Raw genomic sequence first — 25,558 nt, forward strand, 5'->3', positions numbered from 1 at the left:
TGAACCTGAATTCTGTGGAGATACTGTCTAACCCAGTACAGCTGAAGAATCAAATCTGCTGGAGAACTATCATAAAAGGCATTCTGTTTCAAGTTCAAGCTTTATTCATATCAATATCAGACTGATTTTTTCTATGACTACAGTTTGAAATATTTTAAAAGGCACCAGCCACAAAACAAGAACTCTTGTTCCAAACCTCTGTGTTCATTTATGAAAATTATAAACTTGTAACTTGTACTCACATTTTCTAAGTCCAAGTACTTAGAACTCAGAGTGTTTTCAATAAGAAAGAATCTTTCAGAACTCCTGTTCATAAATATTTTTGGTTCATATGATTGAGGGTACACTAAATGGTTTAAAGGCCATTGAATTAATTATGTATCACTCTTATCTGTGATCATTATGGAAAAAACATTTTTAGTATGTGAAGAGGTGTTCAATAGAAATATCTGTCTGCATAGTACCACATAATCAGTTGGAAAAATGTTCAATAAAACATTTCCTTTTACCCTATCTCCAGTCTGAAATTTTTACTTTTTATCTGGGTGCTTCAGTGCCACGTAAACCTAGATTAAAGATACTAAGAAAGCAATGCCTTCAAATGGCCAATCATGTCCACTACTCAAATCAAAACATAAAAAGCAAACTGCATAAATTTGCTTGATTTTTTGAGTGACATGGTTGGGGTTTCTTTAAAATGTTCATAATTTAATATTTCTGTCCTCTACATAATACCTTATAGTTAATCTCTATATAATATTTTATATTTCACAATAGGCTACAATGTTTAACCTTATTTAATTTTAATATTTTTTACTTTGTTTACTTCTTGATTGCTAGATTATATAGCCAGCATTTGATGTTTATTACTATCCTGTGTTTCAGGGACTCCATGAAAAGACTGGTGCACTTACAGCTGTTAAAGTGATGAATGCTCGTAAGGTAATATTACCTCCTATCTGTATTCTGTTCCCTTAGTGGACTATGGTCTTGTGATAAACAGCTCAGAAAATATTGTATTTGTTTTTTCCATCATTGTTATATATAATTATCTTAATCTGCATTTATTATATTTAGAATTTAATATTATTTCTATCATTAGTATATTATTTTTATTATTTATTACATTTACACATAAAAAACTTTTATTCACAATGAAAGTGCTATATATTTTAGTATTCTGTAAAAATGAAAAAATAGCTGTACTCCTGTCTATTTCTAGTTGATTATCTGTTTCCAGGGATAGTAAAAAGTCGATTTCCTCTAATGTTGTGTTAATCCTCTGTTTCATCATTATTTCTTTCCCTCCCCAACCATTCGTTTTGAAAGTTGAGGACACTAGATTTTCAATGACAGGTAGAAGGAAAAGAACTTGTCTGAGATGCACATTTTTCATGTATTTTCTGACAGATGCGCAAGATAGGCAGTTTAATTGGCACTGTTCCTGCTAACATTCATAAAGCTGTGTCGTGATTCATAACATATTGTCATAGAATTTGTTAAGCCCTGATTTCTGTCCTCTTTCTTTAGCATGAGTGCCTCACTTTCTCAAGATAATGTTAGCATGAGCATAGCAAAGGTCAAAACATATTCACTTCACTACACCCTAAAGGAAAATTCTCAAATATTATATCTGAAAAATTGTACATGTTGACTGAGTTGTTATCAATGCCATAAACTGTTCTTTTCCAATTTGTGCAGGAAGTGAATTGCTGAAACTATTTAAAGAGTTGCATGCTTTTTGTTTTGCCAGTAAATGTCAAATGTTGCAAACCAACGTGAGTTTCAATGAATTTTGAGGTTTTGTGGATTTATTTTGCCCTATAAACCATGACTTCCAAATAATCAGCCTGGTGCTTTTTAAGTGAGACTCTCTAAAATACTTATTTCCTTTTTTTAACTTGAGAGACTTTGACCCACAATCTACATTTCAGATACTCTAACTTGAAATAGTTAAAACTCATGTTCAGCCCATAGATAGTGTCAATTACCTTGTTTATTTTTTAGGGGAAATAGCACTTTACTAATATCAAATTGTAATATACCATTAATGGCAGTTAAATTTGTTACTATGAATTTGGTGCCAAGTTTCTGTATATATTAGAATCTGATTTTTTATTAAAACTATTAGTAAAAATTGAGAGAGGAATAATATTATGTTACTCTTCCATTTAGTACTAGAAGAGCACAAAGCACTTAAGAATAAATCATTTTCAGAGTGTACCAGTGGGTTTAATAACATTTTGTTCTTGGTTTTGCAGACCCCTTTACCTGAAATAGGGAGGCGAGTGAGAGTGAATAAATATCAAAAGTCTGTCGGGTGGAGATACAGTGTAAGTACTGAAAGTCTTCATTAGCCCGCAAGCCGTCTTTCCTTTAATTTTCAAGTTAAACAAGTCCCTTTGTGTTGTATCATTATCTTTAGAAGGCCACCACTAAAATTTTCTTGCCTAAAAGTGATAACATATTTATGTTTTTAACATATTCACATAGTTTCATTCATTATATGTGAACACTAGCATCTATCAGAAAGCAGGGCCTAGAAGAAATGGTTCCCTGAACAGGTAAACGTTGACTGCAGATGAAGGACTGAGTAAATTCACAGTGCTCTATGCCCTTTAGCTGAGTAATAACAAAAGAGATGATGTGAACAAGAGTGAATTTTGCCTAAAATTGGCCTTGTCAAGGTCCTTTTTACACCTTTTACACGGTATTCCGGACTGACTGGCTTTCCCCCCATTATGATTCTAAGAAACATTGCCATCATATATGAGCACAATGATGACTACTTTTTTGTATGTGTGAGACCAGTAGCAGACAGAAAACCAACAGGCTACCCAGCCTAAGAGTGTTCAGACATCTGGCACAGTACTTGAATACATGAAGGAGTGTGAAAGTGCTTTCTACTTGAAGCTTTTTAACTGCTTTACAAAGCAATCTCTATTACTCTGATAATTTGCTGGCTCTAGAATAAGCTCTGGCAAAGGAAATTCTTTTTCAGTAGATGTTGATGATCTAGATGTTAGTGATCTATCAAAATATTCTCTGGGCCTAAATGTAGAATTTTGCTCTTACAATATAATTGATATTTTTTTTCTTAATTGTCTCCCCTGCAGTTAACTATCTAGTAGTCAAATATTTTCAACCTTTTGTGTCTTAATAAATGCTCTCAGGCTCATTTAAAATAACCTTTTCCATTAACAATCACATCCAGAAGAACGTTCTAGTTATATTAGGAAGGTATTGGTAAAGAGTTTCATGATTGGTTTAGTAAGTACTGGGCTCCTGTTTTGTTTACAGTGTATCTTGGGAAACAAAGCATATCCAAAAGTAACAGGCAGTACTGATTAATAACATGCTTTGGTTGATCAAGAATCTGTGAAAGGGACTTCCCTGGTGATGCAGTGGTTAAGAGTCCACCTGCCAATGCAGGGGACACAGGTTCGATCCCTGGTCTAGGAGGATCCCACATGCCGTGGAGCAACTAAGCCCGTGTGCCACAACTACTGAGCCTGCGCTCTAAAGCCCTTGGGCCACAACTACTGAGCCCACGTGCCATAACTACTGAAGCTCGCGTTCCTACAGCCCGTGCTCCACAACAAGAGAAGCCACCGCAATGAGAAGCCCGCGTACCACAAAAAAAGTAGCCCCCGCTCACCACAACTAGAGGAAGCCTGTGTGCAGCAACGAAGAACCAATGCAGCCAAAAAAATAAATAAAATAATAATAAAATGATCACATTCTTTTAAAAAAAAGCTGTGGAAGGTAAGGTATGAAAATTATAATTGTTTCACCAATTTTGGTTTCATCAAACATTTGTGTTAATAAATTCATTTAAAGTTCATCTTCAAACCCTCTCTGATATTCTTTTTATAAGGAAAAACATTTTGATTCTAGAACTGGGTGAAATTTCAAAGCAAGTTTTGGCATCCTTGAGCTGCCTCTTCTTGACAAAAAGCAGGATATTAAGGCCACTCTGGGATCAACTGGCCCTGAGCCAGGAAATGCTATAGCATCATATTACTGGGATATATGTGACAGTTTTAAATTACCCACTTGGCCTGATAGATATAATGTACTTATGTGTTTCTCACAAGCTCAACTTCCTGTTAATTGAGAATGACAAACATACTAATGCTTTCCAAACATATCTGATCTTGGTCTATTGGTTTTGGGGGAGTTTACATTTATATGGGAAACCCACTATTAAAAGCTTTTGTAGTTGGGAACTTTGTATCCTCTGATTATATAATTTAGTAAGAAAAATAAGTGATCAGCCAGTTAGCGTCTCTAAATCACCCTGAATCCTTTGGGGTAAAGAGTTTGTGACTTGCACACACATCTCATTAAGTCAGGAGTTTATGGAAAGAGCAATAAAGTGGAAGTCCAGAAACATGAGTTCAAATGCCAAGTCTACCACTAAATAGCCAAGAAGTACTTGGAAAAGTAGTCTTACCGCTCTAGGCTTCAGGTTTCTCATAGGTAAAATGGCACCAGAATATTTGGCCTGCCTATAACAAGGTTAAAAGTACAGTTAAATGTAACTACAGAGCTGCCTAGAGCCGAGCCATTCTCCTCTTCCTGCCTGAGGACATGAGATTTCTTACCCAGAAAAGAAAAGGAAGCTCTTTGACATCAAACTACCAAACAAGTTAAACGACTCAATCTAACCTGTGCTTCTTTTTAACCTGTTCTTTGAGTTCTTATCCTCACACCATCATCTCATTCTTATTTATTGCACTCTTTATGAGTTCATATTTCTCTCAGCAGAACCTTGATGCTTTGCTAGGAACTGAGAGTGCCCCTGTACATAAAGAATTGCTAGGTTCTGAGGTTTATTCCTATATGATTGCAGATATTGTTACAGTTTCAAAGAAGGGCAACATCACAAGGGAGGCAGAACGTTTAAGGGTCCTACATGGCAAGAATGAAGGCCACAAGGATTGATCTTTACCTTGTAGAAAACAGGTTAAGGGGATTCGAAGGAAACTTATTAACCAAGCTTCCTTGGGAGGCTGGGACGAAACGGGAACCTGAACTTCCATATAATTCTCATGCTACAAGTGATTGTTTTATTCATTCATGCCTTTATTACACAATAAGTACAAAGAGAAACTGTCATTGGGGTTTCCAACTGGAGAAATACGGCTCCATCCCCTCCCCCAAAGACATACAGGTGTCTAGATTTTTTTATAGTAATTGAATGTTTATGGATAAATCCACTGGAAAAGCCTAGGGAAATGCTAAAAAATGTTCTAGAGATGCATTTTCCCCTACCTCCAGGTCTTCAAGTCAAGGTAATTGAAGGAAATGCTGAGGAGAACTAAAGATAGTTAAAAGTTCACACATTAATTGCTTTTAATATCAGTTGGCCCTGTTCTAATTCATTGCCCAAAATAAGCCAAAGGTATCATTTTTCACTGGATTTAAGAACAGGAGTTTAACTGTATCTTTAATTTGAAAGTCTTCACTTAATAACCAAGAGATCACTGAATAAATCAAAGAGGAAATCAAAAAATACCTAGAAACAAATCACAATGAAAACACGAGGACCCAAAACCAACGGGATACAGCAAAAGCAGTTCTAAGAGGGGAGTTTATAGCAATAAAATCCTACCTTAAGAAACAAGAAACATCTCAAATAAATAACCTAACCATACAGCTAAAGCAATTAGAGAAAGAAGAACAAAAAAATACAAAAGTTAGCAGAAGGAAAGAAATCATAAAGATTATATCGAAATAAATGAAAAAGAAATGAAGGAAACAATAGCAAAGATCAATAAAACTAAAAGCCGGTTCTTTGAGAAAATAAACAAAATTGATAAACCATTAGCCAGACTCATCAAGAAAAAAAGGGAGAAGACTCAAATCAACAGAATTAGAAATGAAAAAGGAGAAGTAACAAATGACACTGCAGAAATACAAAGGATCATGAGAGATTACTACAAGCAACTCTATGCCAATGAAATGGGCAACCTGGAAGAAATGGACAAATTCTTAGAAAAGCACAGCCTTCTGAGACTGAACCAGAAAGAAATAGAAAATATGAACAGACCAATCACAAGCACTGAAATTGAGACTGTGATTAAAAATCTTCAACAAGCAAAAGCCCAGGACCAGACAGCTTCACAGGCAAATTCTATCAAACATTTACAGAAGAGCTAACACCTATCCTTCTCAAACTCACCCAAACTATAGCAGAGAGAGGAACACTCCCAAACTCATTCTATGAGGCCACCATCAGTCTGATACCAAAACCAGACAAAGATTTCAGAAAGAAAGAAAACTACAGGCCAATATCTCTGTTGAACACAGATGCAAAAATCCTCAACAAAATACTAGCAAACAGAATCCAACAACACATTAAAAGGATCATACACCATGATCAAGTGGGGTTTATCCCAAGGATGCAAGGATTCTTCAGTATACTCAAATCAATCAATGTGATACACCATATTAACAAATTGAAGGAGAAAAAATATATGATCATCTCAATAGATGCAGAAAAAGCTTTCGACAAAACTCAACACCCACTTATGATAAAAACTCTCCAGAAAGTAGGCATAGAGGCAACCTACCTCAACATAATAAAGGCCATATATGACAAGCCCACAGCCAACATTGTTCTCAAAGGTGAAAAACTGAAACCATTTCCACTAAGATCAGGAACAAGACAAGGTTGCCCACTCTCACCATTATTCAACATAGTTTTGGAAGTTTTAGCCACAGAAATCAGAGAAGAAAAAGAAATAAAAGGAACTCAAATCAGAGAAGAAGAAGTAAAGCTGTCACTGTTTGCAGATGACATGATACTATACATAGAGAATCCTAAAGATGCTACCAGAAAACTACTAGATCTAATCAATGAATTTGGTACACTAGCAGGATACAAAAGTAATGCCCAGAAGTCTCTGGCATTTCTATACACTAATGATGAAAAATCTGAAAGTGAAATTAAGAAAACACTCCCATTTACCATTACAACAAAAAGAATAAAATATATAGGAATAAACCTACCTAAGGAGACAAAAGACCTGTATGCAGAAAATAATAAGACACTGATGAAAGAAATTAAAGATTATACAAACAGATGGAGAGATATGCCAAGTTCTTGGATTGGAAGAATCAACATTGTGAAAATGACTATACTACCCAAAGCAATCTACAGATTCAGTGCTATCCCTATCCAACTACCAATGGCATTTTTCACGGAACTACAACAAAAATTTTCACAATTTGTATGGAAACCAAAATGAGCCCAAATAGCCAAAACAATCTTGAGAAAGAAAAATGGAGCTGGAGGAATTAGGCTCCCTGACATAAGACTATACTACAAAGCTACAGTAATCAAGACAGTATGGTACTGGCACAAAAACAGAAATATAGATCAATGGAACAGGATAGAAACCCCAGAGATAAACCCATGCACATATGGTCACCTTATCTTTGATAAAGGAGGCAATAATATACAGTGGAGAAAAGGCAGCCTCTTCAATAAGTGGTGCTGGGAGAACTGGACAGCTACATGTACAAGAATGAAATTAGAACACTCCCTAACACTATACACAAAAATAAACTCACAATGGAATAAAGACCTAATGTAAGGCCGACACTCTCAAACACTTAGAGGAAAACATAGGCAGAACACTCTATGACATAAATCACAGCAAGATCCTTTTTGACCCACCTCCTAGAGTAAAGGAAATAAAAACAAAAATAAACAAATGGGACCTAATGAAACTTCAAAGCTTTTGCACAGCAAAGGAAACCATAAAGAAGACGAAAAGACAACCCTGAGAATTGGAGAAAATATTTGCAAATGAATCAACGGACAAAGGATTAATCTCCAAATTATATAAACAGCTCATGTAGCTCAATATCGAAAAAACAAACAACCCAATCCAAAAACGGGCAGGAGACCTAAAAGTCATTTCTCCAAATAAGATATACAGATTGCCAACAAACACATGAAAGGATGCTCAACATCACTAATCATTAGAGAAATGCAAATCAAAACTTCGGTGAAGTATCACCTCACACCGGTCAGAATGGCCATCATCAAAATATCTACAAACAATAAATGCTGGAGAGGGTGTGGAATCCCTCTTGCACTGTTGGTGGGAATGTAAATTGATACAGCCACTATGGAGAACAGTATGGAGTTTCCTTAAAAAACTAAAAATAAAACTACCATACGACCCAGCCATCCCACTACTGGGCATATACCCTGAGATAACCATAATTCAAAAAGAGTCATGGACCACAATGTTCATTGCAGCTCTATTTACGGTATCCAGGACATGGAAGCCACCTAAGTGTCCATCAACAGATGAATGGATAACGAAGATGTGGCACATATATACAATGGAATATTACTCAGCCATAAAAAGAAACGAAATTGAGTTATTTGTAGTGTGGTGGATGGACCTAGAGTCTGTCATACAGAGTGAAGTAAATCAGAAAGAGAGAAGCAATTACTGTATGCTAACACATATATATAGAATCTAAGAAACAAACAAACAAAAATGGTCATGAAGAACCTAGGGGCAAGACGGGAACAAAGACACAGACCTACTAGAGAATGAACTTGAAGATATGGAGAGGGGGAAGGGTAAGCTGGCACAAAGTGAGAGATTGCCATGGACATTTATACACTGCCAAATGTAAAATAGATAGCTAGTGGGAAGCAGCCGCATAGCACAGAGAGATCAGCTCGGTGCTTTGTGACTACCTAGAGGGGTGGGATAGGGAGGGTGGGAGGGAGGGAGACGGAAGAGGAAAGAGATATGGGGATATATGTATATGTATAACTGATTCACTTTGTTATAAAGCAGAAACTAACATACCATTGTAAAGCAATTATACTCCAATAAAGATGTTAAAAAAAATAAGTCTTTTTTACATACTACAAATATATTTCACTTTGTACAATAATAGTATTCCTGAAAAGTTTAAATTGAAGTTTTATAGATGCTGTAGGAGAGCTTTGTTTATATACAATGAAATGAAATTTATAGCTAGTAGAAATTCAGACCACTTATCTCTCTAGATAGATAGATAGTATTTTTTTACATATTTACCACTGTAATGATTAGGAAAATAATGAATTTCAGCATTTCAAAAGATAGGACAAATCAATCCAATACCTTTAAACTTCAGTCAATCACAAATTAATCAAGGCAGTGTGGTGCAAGCATAAGGATAGATACATAGATCAGTGAAATAGAACTATTTCCATATATCTGTGGTCAACTAATTTTTGACATGGGTGAAAAGACAATTCATATGGAAAGACTAGTCTTTTCAACAAATGATGCTGAGTCAACTGGATATCCACATGTAAAAGAATGAAGTTAGTCCCCTACTTTATATGAAAATTACCTCAAAATGGATAAAAATCCTAAATGTAAGAGCTAAACCTATAAAATGTTTTGAAGAAAAATTGGAGTTCATCTTCATGACCTTGGATTTGCAATGGATCCTTACATATGCCACCAAAAGTACAACCAACAAAATAAGAAATTGATAAACTGGACTTCATCAAAATTAAAAATTTTGTCCCTCAGAAGGCACTATCAAGAAAGTGAAATGAGCACATGCAGAATGGGAGGAAATATTTGCAAATCATACACTTATAAAGTACTTATATATAGAATATATAAATAAATCTTACAGTTCAATAATAAAAAGACTATTAACCCAATTTAAAAATAGGGGCAAAGATATTCTATTAGACATGCCTCTGCCCATAAAATGATCCTTAACACCATCAGTCTTTAGGGAATTACAAATCAAAACCACAATGAGATACAACTTTCCACCCACTATGATGGTTATAATAAAACAGAAAATAATAAGTGTTGGTGAGGGTATAGAGAAATGAGAACCATCATTGATCTGGGAATGTAAAATGGTGTAGCCACTGTGGAAAAGTTTGGCATTTCAACAAAATGTTAAATATAGCATTACCATTTGACCTAACAATTTCACTTCTAGGTATATACCAATGAGAAATGAAAACATATCCACACAAAAAATTGATATGAATGCTCACAGCAGCATTATTCATAAGAGCCAAAGGGTAGAAATAACTCCTTCAGTTGATGAATGGTAAATGAAAGGAATGAAATACTGATATGTATTACAAATGGATGAATTCTGGGGAAAAAAAGCTAGTCACAAAAGTTCACATACTGTATGATTTTCATTTATATAAGATGTTAAAGATAGATAAATCTACAGAGATAGAAAATATATTTGTGGTTGCCTAAAGCTGGAATGTGTGGCAGAATTTGGGGGTGATAGCTAAAGGGTATGGGGTTTCCTCTTGGGGTGATAAAAATGTTCTAAAATTGATTGTGGTGATGGTTGAATAATTTTGTAAATATGCTAAAAACCATTGAATTTTACACTTTAATTGGGTGATTCCAGTTAGTGAAAACTTTACACAGTGGCCATTGCTGCTGGTCCAGGGATCACACTTAAAGAACCATTGAATTAAAAGATATTTAATTAACCTTTATTTTCTCCCCAATTCCCAGTTAACCCCAGATCTCCATCCTGACAATTCTAGTTGAGATCTTATTATAAATTGCTGTGGGATATAATGGGTTGCCATAGGATTCTCCTTCTTTGATCTACTATAGTTTAGGGTCCCATAGTCATTGAGTGGCATAGCTTCGGAATTTTATTGTCTATTCTTATTCTACAGGATGAAGAAGAAGATCTCAGGACTGAACTCAACCTTTTGAAGAAGTACTCTTTCCACAAGAACATTGTGTCCTTCTACGGTGCATTTTTCAAGCTGAGTCCCCCTGGCCAGAGACATCAACTTTGGGTGTGTATTCAGTTACCTTGATCTTATTGCATAAGACTAAGTCTCACTTGAGGGCATAAACTTTCATAAGCTGAGATGTCATTTTTGTGAACCTACAGGAAAACTTAAGCATTCAACTGATCAAAGTAGTATGGAAAAAAAGTGCTCTGATTCCTGGATATGGGAGTGATAAAATATGGAAAAATAAATTAAGTGCCTGTCAAGGGGCTCAGGGGTAGGATGGGAGAAGACTCGAACTCTGGAAATATCTAACATATTTTTTAATAGAGTTTTGTTGCTTTTAACTTTATGTAGTTACTACATTTACTTGTAAATTAAAGGTATAGCTAAGGAGACTACCTGATGGACCTGGGAATAATGACTGGATAAATATAGATTCTAATTCACATTTGGGAAGAGCATATGAATGCAATTTAAGTGTTTGCTAAGTATATACACTTATGTTTAAACATAATTCCTAGAAACTGTTTTCTAAGTGGTTAGTTGACATCCTTTTCTTAGGCTTCATGCCTATAGCATCATGAATTACAAATCAATGAAGATATAAATTTTAGAGGCTAAATGAGACCCATGCTACAGTTACCAGAATTGTTGCTGCCTCCCCCTATAGGAGACGTAATCAAATCACAGGAAAATGAGCTTTGATCAACGATATCTTTATTTAAAAAGGAATATTTAGAACATAATCTGGGGTCGGTGTACACTTGCTTACATTTCGATTTCTAGTCCAAGTCAAGAGCAGCATTTTTTAAAAAAATAATGACTGAGACTTTTCAGGATCTTCAAGAGTCAAAGATCTCTCTGTGCTATGCGGCTGCTTCCCACTAGCTATCTACCTTACGTTTGGTAGTGTATATATGTCCATGCCTCTTTATCACTTTGTCACCGTTTACCCTTCCCCCTCCCCATAGCCTCAAGTCCATTCTCTAGTAAGTCTGTGTCTTTATTCCTGTTGTGAAGCTGAAACTAACATACCATTGTAAAGCAATTATACTCCAATAAAGATGTTAAAAAAAAAAGAGTCAAAGAAAGATTCTGTTACATTTTATGTGTGAACTTTAGGAAGCAGGATAGTGGACATAGAATGGTTTTCAACAAGGGATTGAATTGAAACAGTGGTTCTCAAACTTTAGCCTGCATCAGAATTTCATGGGGATCCTGATAAAACACACATTGCTGGGCCCCACCCACAGAGTTACTGATTCAATTGGTCTGGGGTGTGGGTCCACAAATTTGGACTTTTTAACAAGTTTACAGGTGATGTTGATGCTATTCGTCTGGGTACCACACTTCGAGAACCCTCAAATTTAGAGATCATCGATTTAACCCTATTTTCTCCCAAATGTCCAGTTAACTAAATCCTCTATTCTCTGACAATTCCAGTTCAGATTTTATTAAATATCACTGCACATTTTTCGTGGCTACTGTTTTTATTTTTCTTTTGTGGGGGCATACAAAATTTGTCTTTTAATATATTTTTACTTACAAGTTTTTTTCCTCCTGACAGTATGGTGGTCTACTTATTAGATATGTTTCTTAGTGCTCAATTTGTTTAGTCATTCAACATCTATTCATTTGAAACCCATCGACTTGCCAGGCTTTGCTAGATGCTGAGAATACCATGGTAAGCTGAATTGACATGACCCTGGCCCACTGGAACTTAAAGTTTACTTGCAAAGACAAATATCAATCAAATAATCACACAAATAAATGTATAATTTGTCAGAAGGGAAATAACATGCTTCTGTGTGGGCAAATAACAAAGGAATCTAAGTTAAAGAATGGGAAACTCTTCCTTGAGAAACTTTTTCTTGCACTGAGATCTGAAGGATGAATAGGCACTGCATGCAAAAGTTATTTGTTGAGGTAAGAATTTTCATGGGACCATTCACACTTTCTTTCCCATGTTAATCAGAACACATAGGAAGTAAATGACTAAATAATTACCATGTATAAAATGTATGTGCCAGACACTGTGCTTACAAAGCCAGGAAAATGAGAATGCCTTGCATTCCTTTCACAGTAGAGCTCTTCTGACTCTGGTAATACTAGCAAGATTTTCCAATGTTCATCTTAGTGAATGGCTTTAATTCATGTTTGTCGTGATTCAAAATGAGCCCCTTTTCTTCCATTACCACAGTGTATATGTTGTGCCTGTTTGATATAGTTGACATGAAAATTAACCTTTTGGGTTTATCTGTATTATTGATTTTGTTAGGCTGTTTTTCTTTTCTTCTTTTTTGGGAGAGTATACTCAGGTAAAAAACACATGATATATCAATTGTGAACAAATATAAAATAAGGGAGTAATTTTCTGAAAAGAAAATCTTAGTATTCCAAAAGGAAATAAGGTAGACTTTTTGAATATTCATGATTTGGGGTTTATCCTTTTGCTTCCCTTCATCTATGGCAATAATTAACTTACCTACACTTATTTTAAAAAAAGGCATGTCTTGTTCTACTGGCAAGGTAGTATTGACATGGGCATTAATGCATAAACCTGTGCTTAAAGTTTGTGAAGTTGATTATAATAGTTACATTCTCCTTCACATTGGTCAGCCCTCTAATTAGCTAATATAGGGAAGCAAATTTACTAGTTGGGCACCTGATTCATTAGTGGCAAAAATAAATTTCCTGAGAAATTGCATTTATTAATAAAGTAAAATCTGAATGAGATACTGTCAAAGTATTAACCTTAAAATAGATTTTCTTTAGCAGTAAAGTTATTTGGAAAAAAATGCCCTACAGTAATGGAACTGACAGTTTCCCCCTTGGAGTTGTATTTTGCCAGTTTCTTGGGGAAAATATTCTAGAATTTGAAAATAAAACAACAATTTAAAAAAATCTAGTCTTAATGTTGAAGTGTAAATTGTTTTGAGATCCTCCATATCCTGCTTCTCCACCTGCAAACTATTCCCTCAACTGTGTTTTTTGTTCTACTCCAGTCATCACTCAGACTTACCCCTGTACAAACTTCTTTCTAAAGGCAAGTCTTATTCGGTTTTCAATAAACTGAACGTTTTTCTTTCTCAGCATATACAAACACTACCTATCCTTCAAGGCTTAGCTCAAATCCCAGGTCCTGGTTAAAAATCCCTGGTGTGGTACCTGCCTTCTCTCCCTCCACAGATCTTTGGATTTTTTCCCAGTTCTTTTTCATTCTACCAGACAATTGAGCCAGTCTTTGCAATGTCTTAGTGTCTAAACATTGCATATAAATACAAGCCATATGAACTAAAACTCTCCAGATATTTTCAGAGAATTACTTCCTAAACCTTGATACTTTGCTGGCTTCCCTGCAGATGGTGATGGAGTTATGTGCAGCAGGCTCAGTCACTGATGTAGTGAGAATGACCAGAAATCAGAGTTTGAAAGAAGATTGGATTGCTTATATCTGCCGAGAAATCCTCCAGGTGAGCATTCATATAGTCATTCTCCCCTGGTCTTGAAAAAACCTGGTGGTAATATATACAATGTACCTTATACCTGCTCATAGAGGATGATTTGAGAATTCTTAACATAACTTCTGGGTCAGGATACTGAAAAAGGCTTTAGAGAAAGCAGATTTTCAGATGATGTCCTTAAACTTTAAGGTACACCAGCAGATGGCTAACCAGGTCCTTCCAAATCATGGCCTTTAATGGCTCTGTCAAAGTCAGACTGTAGTGTTCAGTGGATCAGGGATATGACAACTTGGAGTATTTATTATGTTGTTATGATTTTTAAAGTTTTTTTTTTAAAAAAGCATAGCACTGTCATTAGAGATTAAGATAAGTTGAGAAGTCAGTGTTTTACTCAATGGCTCCAAACCATCTACAAACTGTTTTGCAGACAGATATTCTCTCTGAATAATGGCTTACTTTTAAAACGTTCCTTATTTTTAACAACAAATTGGATGAAAGTGCCAATCTTCTTGATCTACCAAACTCAAATTTTTCTTTGTGTCTTAAGTGCTTAGGGTCACCCAAGAAGGATATTAACAGAACTGAACAGCACCACTGATAAAAGATTAGAATGTCTTTCCTGTCATCTTAATTGGATTCACTTGTGGTAATAGTGTAAATATTAAGAGTGCAAACTCTGGACTGAGTTTAAATTCTGGTTCATCATGTATTAGTTGTGTGTCCTTGAGCCAATTACTTAATTTCTCCAAATCTCATTTTCCTCATCTGTAATTTGGGGTGGTATTAGCACCTTCCTTAAAGGGTTGCTATAAGGACTTAGTAATTTACTCCACGTAAAGCACTTAGCAAAGTGCTTGGCCAAGAATAAGGACCCAATAAATATTAGCTGTTTTTACTGTTACTTCTGTTATTAATCCCCAGTTCGTATCTAGAGCAATCTCACTGAAGCCAGGGCATGGGTTAGCCAGGTCAAGGGTTAGTTTTAGTGGTGAATGGTCTGGAGACAGCATGGTAAGCCAATACAAATGGCAAATGCTTTAAAATGAATTTCCATATTCCCCCAAATTCTCAGCCTACAAGGTTGACTAGAAAATATTTTGGACTAAACAAATGGTTGGATGAGGAATAGAGTAAAACAATGCGAGCTATGATATTTAAGATATCCAGGTCTTTACTCATATGGTTCGTTGGAAAAATGGAGGCTAGAAAGGACGGTAAATGGCCCAATGTATACAAACATTAATTTTTGGTGTTTTGTTTCTTTCATGGGTGTCCTGATTTATTTTCCTTTCCTTATAGCCAAAAGTAGTATGTCTGGGAACTGGTTGTGGTAATTCCAGCCTAAAGAAAGAATTTTGTCTGAAAAATGCAAATCTGGGCCATTTTTCTTACCAAAAGTTTTTTCAAAAATACTAAGAAGAGTACCAGAAAAAGAGAAAAATATATACTGATGTTGCTTTTTAATATAAATGTGTATATATATATATATATATGTATATATATGCAGGGCTTAGCTCATCTTCATGCACACCGTGTAATTCACCGGGACATCAAAGGTCAGAATGTGCTACTGACTCATAATGCTGAAGTAAAACTAGGTAAGTTTATTCTTGTAATACTTTAAGTGAGGCCCAAAATATCTTAATAGAGAAAAATCCTTTAAGATTACTGTGTTTTCTATCATGTCACTAACAATCCCCTCTACTTATTTAGGCCGTGTCTTCCCTGCCTGCAAAACAAGTCAAAGTTTGAAAATTTGTTTGGGAAGGGAGGTTGGGACAAGAGAAAGATGCACTTAACTGCTTCTCTGAAATCATGTAGATAAAAACAACCTTTCAAGTATAATAGGAGTTTTACATTTTGATCATTGCTTAACCCTCTAATAGATTCAGCTATTACATTTATTTTAACAATTGAATTGAGTATTTACTATGTGGAAGTTTCTGCGCCATGGACAAGGATTAAACAAAAAGACAATTCTTCCACATCACAGAGCCATATTTTCCAAAGAAAATCAAAGAACTTTTAAATGACTTAAGCACAAATTGCTTCATTGGAATTTCCCCTCAAATATTTAAAGAACTGATATCAGTTAGAAATAATGCTCCAGTAATATCCAAATCAAATTGAGAATTAGAAATCAAAATACCAAAAAGTTCCTGGCTTTCTATTCCAGGGTTCAGAATGGCATAATTTATTTGAAAAACTACACATAATGTCTCACAGGCACACAGGGGACAATATATTGCACCTTTTAAGGTTTAAAATAAATATTGTTGATTTGTTTTTAAATAATACCATATGAATAATGTCAGTACTATGTAATGGCAGATGACCTCACTGATATATACAATAGAACATAAAATCACTGGTATCAAACCCTGCATTACTTTTTAATCATATCAATTCTTGCCTACCATGTCTCTAGCATGACTTTAAAATCATTCCCATTTTTCTGCTAAATAAATATAACCAAAGAAGAGAGTTTGTTCATTCACTGAGAATGCTTTTCACTGAATATTTCTGGAAGAAGCATGAGGCAATAATTGTTCTTAAAATAAGTGAAAAGTAATTTCAAGAAAATGTACTGTGTATTTTGTGTCTACAAGCTACAAAGCTAGAAACAGAATTTTAAGACACTGTGTTAAAATTCATGAGAGTCATTTGGATCTCACATTCAAGTGTGCAGGGTAGATAGTATGTCACACAGCTACTCTGTTCACATGTGGCAGCACTACCATATATCTGGGTCAAGTTGCTGGCCAGCCCTACCATTTGCAACACAGAAGAGAAATTGTAAATACGTGAAAAGCCACTGAAAACCCTGTCACAAAGTCCATGCACTAAAGATCATGTACTTGACTCTGTAGCAGAGACCTTTTAGCACTAGAGTAAAATTTAATCAGGCTTATTATATACATAATCCTTATACATTTGGTTTTAGATTTCTTAGATCCCAGCATATTTTTAAACAACATGTTATAAGGAGAAAGTTGCAGAAACCAAACTCAATGACAGCCAAAGGGAGTAACAGAAAGGAAAGAGACTGGACAGTGATTCTGTTGCAATTGCAATTGATCAATAATCCTCATATTCTGGTACCTAGGTCTTTAAAGAAAAGGTGAATGATGCCACTGCTGGGGTCTCATCTCTACTTTTAACTTCAGCTTTTCTTTTTTCCCTTTTCTTCCATTCATCACTGTTTCTTCCAGTCTTTTCTCCTTTCATTTTCTTCTCTGAATGTCATATATCAGTTTATGGCCTTCATAGGTATTTCTTGGCCCTTAATGTTGGCCCTCAGGGATAGTGAAAATGCTGAGCTCTGATGTAACCTATTCTCAATAAAATATCTAGCTAATGGGATCGTGCAACACCCAATGATGATTTTCATATATTATGGACATTTTGTTGTTATTGTTCTTCTTAGTCCTTCCTTTAACACTGCCTTAAACTCTTAACTTTAAAAATTTTCTTTTCCTTTCCCAAGTTCTTTAAACTACTTTTCAGTCAAGGTTGTTAGCCATCCTCTAGATTCCTGGAAACCATTCTAAATTAGGAAATCTACTTCATTTTTCATCCCTGTCTTATTTTTCTGGACTAAATAACCCCAGTCTACTTTAGCCTTTTTTCTGTCTGTTTCTGAGGATACCATACTAAATATTTTCATATAATATATCCCACAGATGAATAGAAGACTGACCTTTTATAGTCTAAGCTAAGATATGGATACTGCAGTAAATATTTGCATCTGATTCAGAAGATCTGTAGAAGAACTTAAACTAAATTTTAGCATAAATTCCTTTTTCTTTATCAGTGTGGTAGGGCTTTCTAATATCACAAATGAGACTTCCTAATAAAGTACTAATAAGTTTTAGATTTCTTAGATGTTGCTTATAGTGCTGGTCTTCCTCCAGCTTGGTGGCAGGTCCAAATACTACATATGTTATCACTTCAGAGGTTCAGGGTGTACTGATGGAACTTTATTTTTAATATTCATGGTAAACATTCAGCCAAACCTACTGTAGATTTATAATAGCACTGCTGATTCTCTTTCCAATATAAATACCAGCAAAAGCCTATTTCCCAGTGTTCCTGGAGTAGACTTCATGGTAAAGTTTGCTGGGCTGGAATGAAAATCTGTTATCCATTGTGGCTTTTGTATTGGCTTTCCAAGTTAAAGCAATAATTTATTGACCTTTTTGTTACTGATTAATTATTTTGACAAATGAATTTTGCAGTGGATTTTGGAGTGAGTGCCCAGGTGAGCAGAACTAATGGGAGGAGAAATAGCTTCATTGGGACACCATACTGGATGGCACCTGAGGTGATTGACTGTGACGAGGACCCCAGACGCTCCTATGATTACAGAGTAAGTGTAAGGATTCAGATAGTAGGAATCAAATTTTGGAAAGGACTTTTGACTTTTTATTTTAATTTATGAAATAAAAGAATAAAAAGCAGGCAGCTCCCTTTTATGATTCTTTTAATGTATTCTTTTTTATATCTTTATTGGAGTATAATTGCTTACAATGTTGTGTTAGTTTCTGCTGTACAACAAAGTGAATCAGCTATATGTATACATATATCCCCATATCACCTCCCTCTTGAGCCTCCCTCCCACCCTCCCTATCCTACCCCTCTAGGTCATCACAAAGCATCAAGCTGATTTCCCTGTAAAAAGCAGGCAGTTGCTTCTTTCACATAGACTCTAATAAGAAATGCTAGACACTGTTCCTATATGTAGTTTAATGATGTGCATAAAAATAATATTTTCTAAGAATGTAGACAAAGTAGACCATTGGGAGTTATCCATATTTGAGGAAGAATGTCTAGTTCATATTGCTTGCAACTTCTTGGTAAAAATATTATATTATGTGGCTTTATATGGAAATTTAACTTCCAGGGACAGAGTGCTTTGTAAACTTAAAAATGAATAAATGTAAAGCCAATTATTAATCCCCACAGTAACTTAGCTCCAGAGAGAAAAAAATAATAATTTGATTACTCAGAGTAATGGAGAAAATCCTTGGCATGGTTCACCTCCAAACCACAGAAAATCAGTGGAATAGACAAATTAAGTAACAATTCATGCTATTTATTAAAATTTCCACTGAAGCTGCAATTTGGACAATATACATCTATGTACACATTTCAAAAAGCTGGTGTGGAAAGAAAACTCTCCATTTGCTATAGACTGGAAAAACCACACTCACTCTCCACATCATAAGTCATCCAAACAATTCATTGTGGTTTCGTTGTATGGAACCTAGGACTCAATACTTGAAGTTGATTAATTCAAGTTTCATCTCTTTTCCCTTTCCCTTAAATGCCCCCTGCTTGATCTGCAAGCAGACCTGATGAGAGCTTATTATAGCCCAGTACTATTAGGAGCTATGGAGACAATGGAAGTGTAATGTTCTTTAAGTGGCTTGCTGTAAAAAAAAATGTTTTATAGCTGTACAATTTTTGGCAGTCTTCCAAGGACTTTCACCCGTTTTAATTATATGTCTTTAATTTTTAGTCCCATGTAACTTAAAGAAAACTTAAACCATCACAACAACCCTTTGAAGCTAAGACATCTATAAACAGGTGTTTTAACAATTCAGTTAACTTGCTTAGGAGTCATTAAGCCAAACAGTGCACCTCTAGCCCTGTGCCCTTTCCACATTCTAAAAAACAAAGTACAGTTAATAGTAGTGAGGGTCATTTCCTAGAGCCTCCTAGAACATAATTTCCTAGAATTATAATAATTCTATCTTCAATATACTATATTCAAGGCACTGCTGAAGTGCTTATATATAGTATTTCATTTAATACTTATACTAGTTCTATGATGTGTATACCATTATCATCTCTACATAAGGTGAAATTGAGATACAAAGAGTTAAATCATTTACCTAAGATCCAACTTCTTTACAGCTAGTAGTATGTGATAGGACTTCTTTACAATAAATTCCTTCTGTTATTTCAGTTAAGGTAACAATAGCAATACATCCAAGATGAATTTTCCTTACATTGAATCCCATCCCATGTCAACTGGTTGTGTAGTGTAGTACTGGCTGGTCACAGGGTCAATAAGATCTTCCTATAACATCAGTCTCTAATGAAGCCCCATTATAGAAAACCCATAAAATGGCTGTAGCATTGACATCTCCCCTCAGCCAAAGATTGTTTTGAGATTCTAAATACTATCAGTTTCCCATTTTTAAGTGACATTTTTTTGATCATCTTTTCTTTTGCAGAGTGATGTGTGGTCCGTGGGAATCACTGCTATTGAAATGGCTGAAGGGGCTCCTCGTGAGTAAAAATATTTGTTGTTTGTTCAAAGTTAGGGAAACATGTTGTACAAATCTGTCACTTGTACTAGCTAGCTTGTACTGGCTACAAAGGTGCCACACTATGTGCCAAACTATAAATGGTGGCTTTTTCCTGCTTACCGAACGCTGCAGTCAGAATGGCCAGATATGTCTATAAGAAGAGTTTGTATTTTTCTCTCTTAAGATATCTTATTTTAGGATGATTGAGTGTTGTTTCAATTTAGCCTCAATAACATTTGGTCCTGATAGTCCTAACCAAACAGAATATAAAGGCATTCAGTACATATTCACTGGTGGAATATTTAGGTTCCCAAACATTTACAGTTATACCCTGCTACTACTTCAGACTGTGACAGTTGAGAAAATCCCCCAGTAGTTCCTTTTAATTGAGCCAATCCTCAACAACATTGAGAAGTAAGTTTTTTATTTTCCTTTGGAGTCAGTCTAGCTCATCATTGGTGCCTTCCTTGCTCCTATCAGCCACTTCATTGCCCCTAATTGTTCAGAAGGCTTCATTTCCTCTTGTTTCCCCCTCCTTCCCATCATTTAAATGACCTGTCAGCATTCTGTTCTCTCAGGACACTGTTTTCTGATAGGAAAGTGAAAATAGAATGTGAACTTGTGTATAAATGATTAATAACCATCTAATGTATGACCCCATAAGCAGAGCATATTTGTTGTCCTCAATACCTAAATCCAAGGATATAAATAATAAATACATTCCTAGTATTGATGAGAAGTGAGAGAAGTGCCTGGAGTGTGTGTGTGTCAGGGGGCAGGGGTTGGAATTGCTTTGCTTCTCCCTCTCCAAGCAGATCTTGTAGGTTCCCATGTCCCTACCTGCTTCATCTGCACAGTATCTACTATATTATCACTGTGTTTCAAGGCTAATGGGAGTAGAAATAGTGGTAACAGAATTGTTAAGAATTCCTGGTGTCCCTTGGAATATCACATATCATAGAACGGGCTTGGATTAAAGCTGAGCCAGATGTGGAGATCAGGTCACTGCTGCGTCTCTGCTAGTGCCCAAAAAGCTACAAAGTACCTATATTGGGTGAGTTTTTAAATGATGGAAAAATTGTTTACTCCACATATATATAATTGAGATGAAACTGGGAAGGTACATATTATTCCTCATTATCTCATGATTATTTCTCTTTATGAAACATGCTTAAATTATATTGAGCTCCTCCACTCTTCCTCTTCCTCCTCCTCTCTTGCTCTCTTTAAATACACATATTGTATTTCATGAATATTGATGCATGTATTTGGTTAGGATGAATGACTGCATCAAGTAGTATATTATTTCTATTGTCTTTCCAAAAAGACTAGCTTTCTACATTTTGCAGATTTGTACTTTTTGATTCACCTTTTTTGGTTTCACTTTTTTATTCTAAAACAATAAATCATTGGAGAAAAGAGGCGTAATGAGCAACTCACAGAAGAAATACAGAGAGGGAGTTCTTCACAGAATACACAAATGGCAACTTTTTGCAAAAGATAGCTGAGGACCAGGAGATTCTTAACTCACAGTAGAAAATAGGACCAGCATGCCTGGATAAGTAGTCATTGGAATGGTGCAACTTTAGTCATGAACAACTTGAAATAGCCATACTGCTAAAACATTTGTCTTTCACCAGTCTCCTTTATTGCCTGGAGTATTAATTTTGGATGGAAATGGCTGTCATCAATTTAAATACAGAAATCCCCCAGGTTGTGATATTTATCATCTCAGAAAGGATGGCCTTCCAAAGTGACAGTTATGTGATAATTACCTCTGAGGTCCAAATAACAAAATCCCCTTCTGCCTTTGGTGAGTCTCTCCCAGGGAAGTAAAAAGAAATAGAGAATACCTTCTCACTAAAAGGGTGCTGTAGGGACTCTCAGAGGAGAGAGAATCAGGACCCTTGCACATCAGGACTTGGATTCTGGATAGAAATTCAAACTTGATGTGCAGTCCTTTAAACCAAGGCCAGAACATTACTAGTAGTTATTCAAACACCGGAATATCATAGGTCAATTAATATTGAATATGTGTAGTTCTTAGTTTCTTTGTTTTTTATAGAAAAGTGAATCGTTGCCTGGAGAAGCAGGACTGGATTGACAGTTTACTCCAACTCTCCTTCCTTGTCAAGGATCTACACCAGCCAATTTACCTTAATCAGAACTGTATCTTTTCCTATGTTAGCATTCTCCTTGGTGTTGTAGAGATTGTTTGTAATACTATCAGACATGCTTGTTTATAGTCCTACTTCTATTCCTTGTAGTGTCCTTCCCTTACATCCCAGATCAATCTTTACCTGAGTGTCTTTACCCCTGTCCCATCAGGAGATCCATTTCTTCAGTATTCAGAAGATTCCTTTGGATCTCAACATATTGTAGGTGTTAAACCACGTTATTTAAAATAATTCAAACTACACCCAGTTTAATGTTTCTAATCTATCAAGATATGTATTTTTAAAGTAGATTTACTACTTCAAAGGAATGAGCTTCTAATGGTGAAAATTTAGGCAACATTAGGATATACGGGGTGAAGGGGACATTAACTGGAATTCCTAAAATTAAACAATATAGGAAACCTCCACAATTGCTGTTTGACATAGTTCTTGTACCCACCCTATGCCTCATTCATTTGTGGACTTCTCCTTTCCTTTCATGAAAACTTACCCAGCCTATGCCCTAACTCTTGACACTGAAGATGTTGTTAGTTAACTGAGATGCTCAGATGTTAATAAATGACAACTGCTTAATATTGTAAAAATTTACTTACAGTATGTTTAAAGGACAGATTCTGGTGATTGATTGGACACAGTAAAGGAATGAAGAGAATCAAATATTATCCGGATGTTTTGAGCTGGGGGCTAATTTTGCCCTCATTTATATACCTGCACCTTCTATTAATTTAATACCCATGTAATTGAAACGAAAGTTTGACCTTTGAACAATTGCCTTTATATTACTCTAATGAAATTACCCTGGGGAGTTTCTTTCTACTACTATGAGAGGCCAGTTCGACATTGTAATTTCTCTGGAGATGTATTTTGGGAGAGGAAGGATGCCTCTAAAGAGTTATTAATATCAAAATGTCCTCAGATGAATGGCACACTTCTAGTGTTAGATGAAATTTAAAGGCTTTCCTTTGGGGGAATTATTGCACTGCCTGTTTTCTTTAATCAAAACACAAGAGGAAATAAGTGAAGTGAGACACATATTTAAACACTTACAGAAAATCCCAGAATTCCCAAGCCAATGAGGTAATGAAATTATATACCACATATTGGAATAGGCTTTTCTTTGTATGGCTGTGTGTCTAAAAAAAGAGAATGAAAGTCTAGTAATTTGGCACAGAATTGAGGTGCCAGATAGTTAAAATCTTATAATATCAATAGCTAATATTTATTAAGTGCTTACTCTGTGCCAGACACTTTTATATGTAGGTTGCCATTTAATCCTCATAGCAACTCTTTGAAGGAATTCTTGATATATTTCCTGTTTTTAAGATGAAGAAACCAAGGCACAGAGAGGTTAAGTAATTTGCCCAAGGTCACAAAGGTAGAATTAAGATTTGAACACAGATGATCTTACTCTAGAGGGTGTGTTCTTAATAGTTACTCTATCTACTTCTTTTCCTAGGACTGTCAGCTTCCAAAACAGATTATTCTCCTCTTTTTAGACTACTAAATCATTGTTTATATATTATTGCAAATAGTTATTAGTCTGGTTGACTTTTTCAGCCTATAATTACATATTCCAATTTTACAGCTGTAGATACCTGCAGTACAAAACACAGGAGAGTGCTTGTCTCCACCTGTATTGTTTACTTCTCTAGATATAAATTATCAATCACACATTTCAAAATTTTTATCTAGTGTAATTTATTATTATTTGTCACACCTGGCAATAGTGAAGCTTTAGGATCTTATATAATGGACTGTTTGCGTTAAAATCAGCTTTCCTCTAACTACATTCTTTTGTATCTATTCCTTAGTATCTATTCAACATGATATGTGAAAGAATAGTGAGAATCCCCTCTGGAATAAGAAGTGTGTTCTGTAGTTACCCTTATTACTCATTCTAAGCTTATCTATTTTACTTTGCAGCCCTGTGTAACCTTCAGCCTTTGGAAGCCCTATTCGTTATTTTGCGAGAATCTGCTCCCAAAGTCAAATCCAGCGGATGGTAAAGATGAATGACTTAATCTCTTAAACACATTAACCTGACATTTTTATGTAGCAGAATTCATTTGGTCAGTCCTGCTTCAACATCCTTATTGGACAATATTTCCTAAAAACCAATACCTTAAGTAAGGGGGTCTAAATGACTAGTGTTCATTAAGAGCTAGCTAGCCAATCAGAAATAATACTCTCCATAGTATATTGTGATGACATTACTGTCCTGGCATTAGTGGCATATTCAGTTATTTCTTCAGTAATGGGATGGACTAATGGAAGCCATTTGAGAAGTTTCTCACTGAGCCCAGATAGGCAGTCAGTGATTGTGATATATAGCCCAGTCTTTTTACCCATTAAACTAAACATCCAAAGACCTAGAAAAGAGGACTTGTTCTCTCAGCGTGCTACAGCCCAACTAAACTTGGGAATCTTTCTTCCTGAAGCTTTTTGATCTAGTACCTGAAGCTCTTGCTTGTCTTAGTATTTATTGCTTTCCTGGTAGAAGTGGTTACTATGATTTGATTGCAGACATTCTTCCTTGTGATTAAATTTAACCCTTCCCACAGATTCAGGCTTTCTGGTCACATCTGTTTCTGTGGGCCATTTTATAAGATTAATTAGTCATGGTACTATTAACACCCTTTTCTGGATCATTACATTGGCACCTTTATAGCTTAAAGTGCATATAGTCAAGTGAAACACTCAGGCTTCAAAGTATGACTACTGTGGGATGACCAATCTAGTCTCATGGTCTACATAAATCACATCAACCACTTAATTGCCTTCACACCACTTGACTTTTTATCATGTACATACTTCCGAACTCAT

General features: G+C 35.4%; 1 protein-coding gene across 3 annotated transcripts in view; it reads left to right on the forward strand.

Annotated features, from left to right (window-relative positions):
• NRK (Nik related kinase) overlaps positions 1-25,558 on the forward strand; it is a gene marked incomplete at both ends in the record, with an annotated part of 170,582 nt that overhangs the window by 75,504 nt on the left and 69,520 nt on the right. For all 3 annotated transcript variants that reach the window (XM_082865010.1, XM_082865011.1, XM_082865012.1), the window contains 8 exons: positions 886-942; positions 2,262-2,333; positions 10,712-10,837; positions 14,140-14,250; positions 15,749-15,839; positions 18,480-18,610; positions 20,484-20,538; positions 24,659-24,737. In XM_082865010.1, the coding sequence (XP_082721136.1) occupies positions 886-942; positions 2,262-2,333; positions 10,712-10,837; positions 14,140-14,250; positions 15,749-15,839; positions 18,480-18,610; positions 20,484-20,538; positions 24,659-24,737 (722 nt within the window). The remainder of the gene's footprint in view (positions 1-885; positions 943-2,261; positions 2,334-10,711; positions 10,838-14,139; positions 14,251-15,748; positions 15,840-18,479; positions 18,611-20,483; positions 20,539-24,658; positions 24,738-25,558) is intronic.

This window comes from Leucopleurus acutus (genome assembly GCF_964270905.1).
Source record: "Leucopleurus acutus genome assembly, chromosome: X".
NCBI lineage: Eukaryota > Metazoa > Chordata > Mammalia > Artiodactyla > Delphinidae > Leucopleurus > Leucopleurus acutus.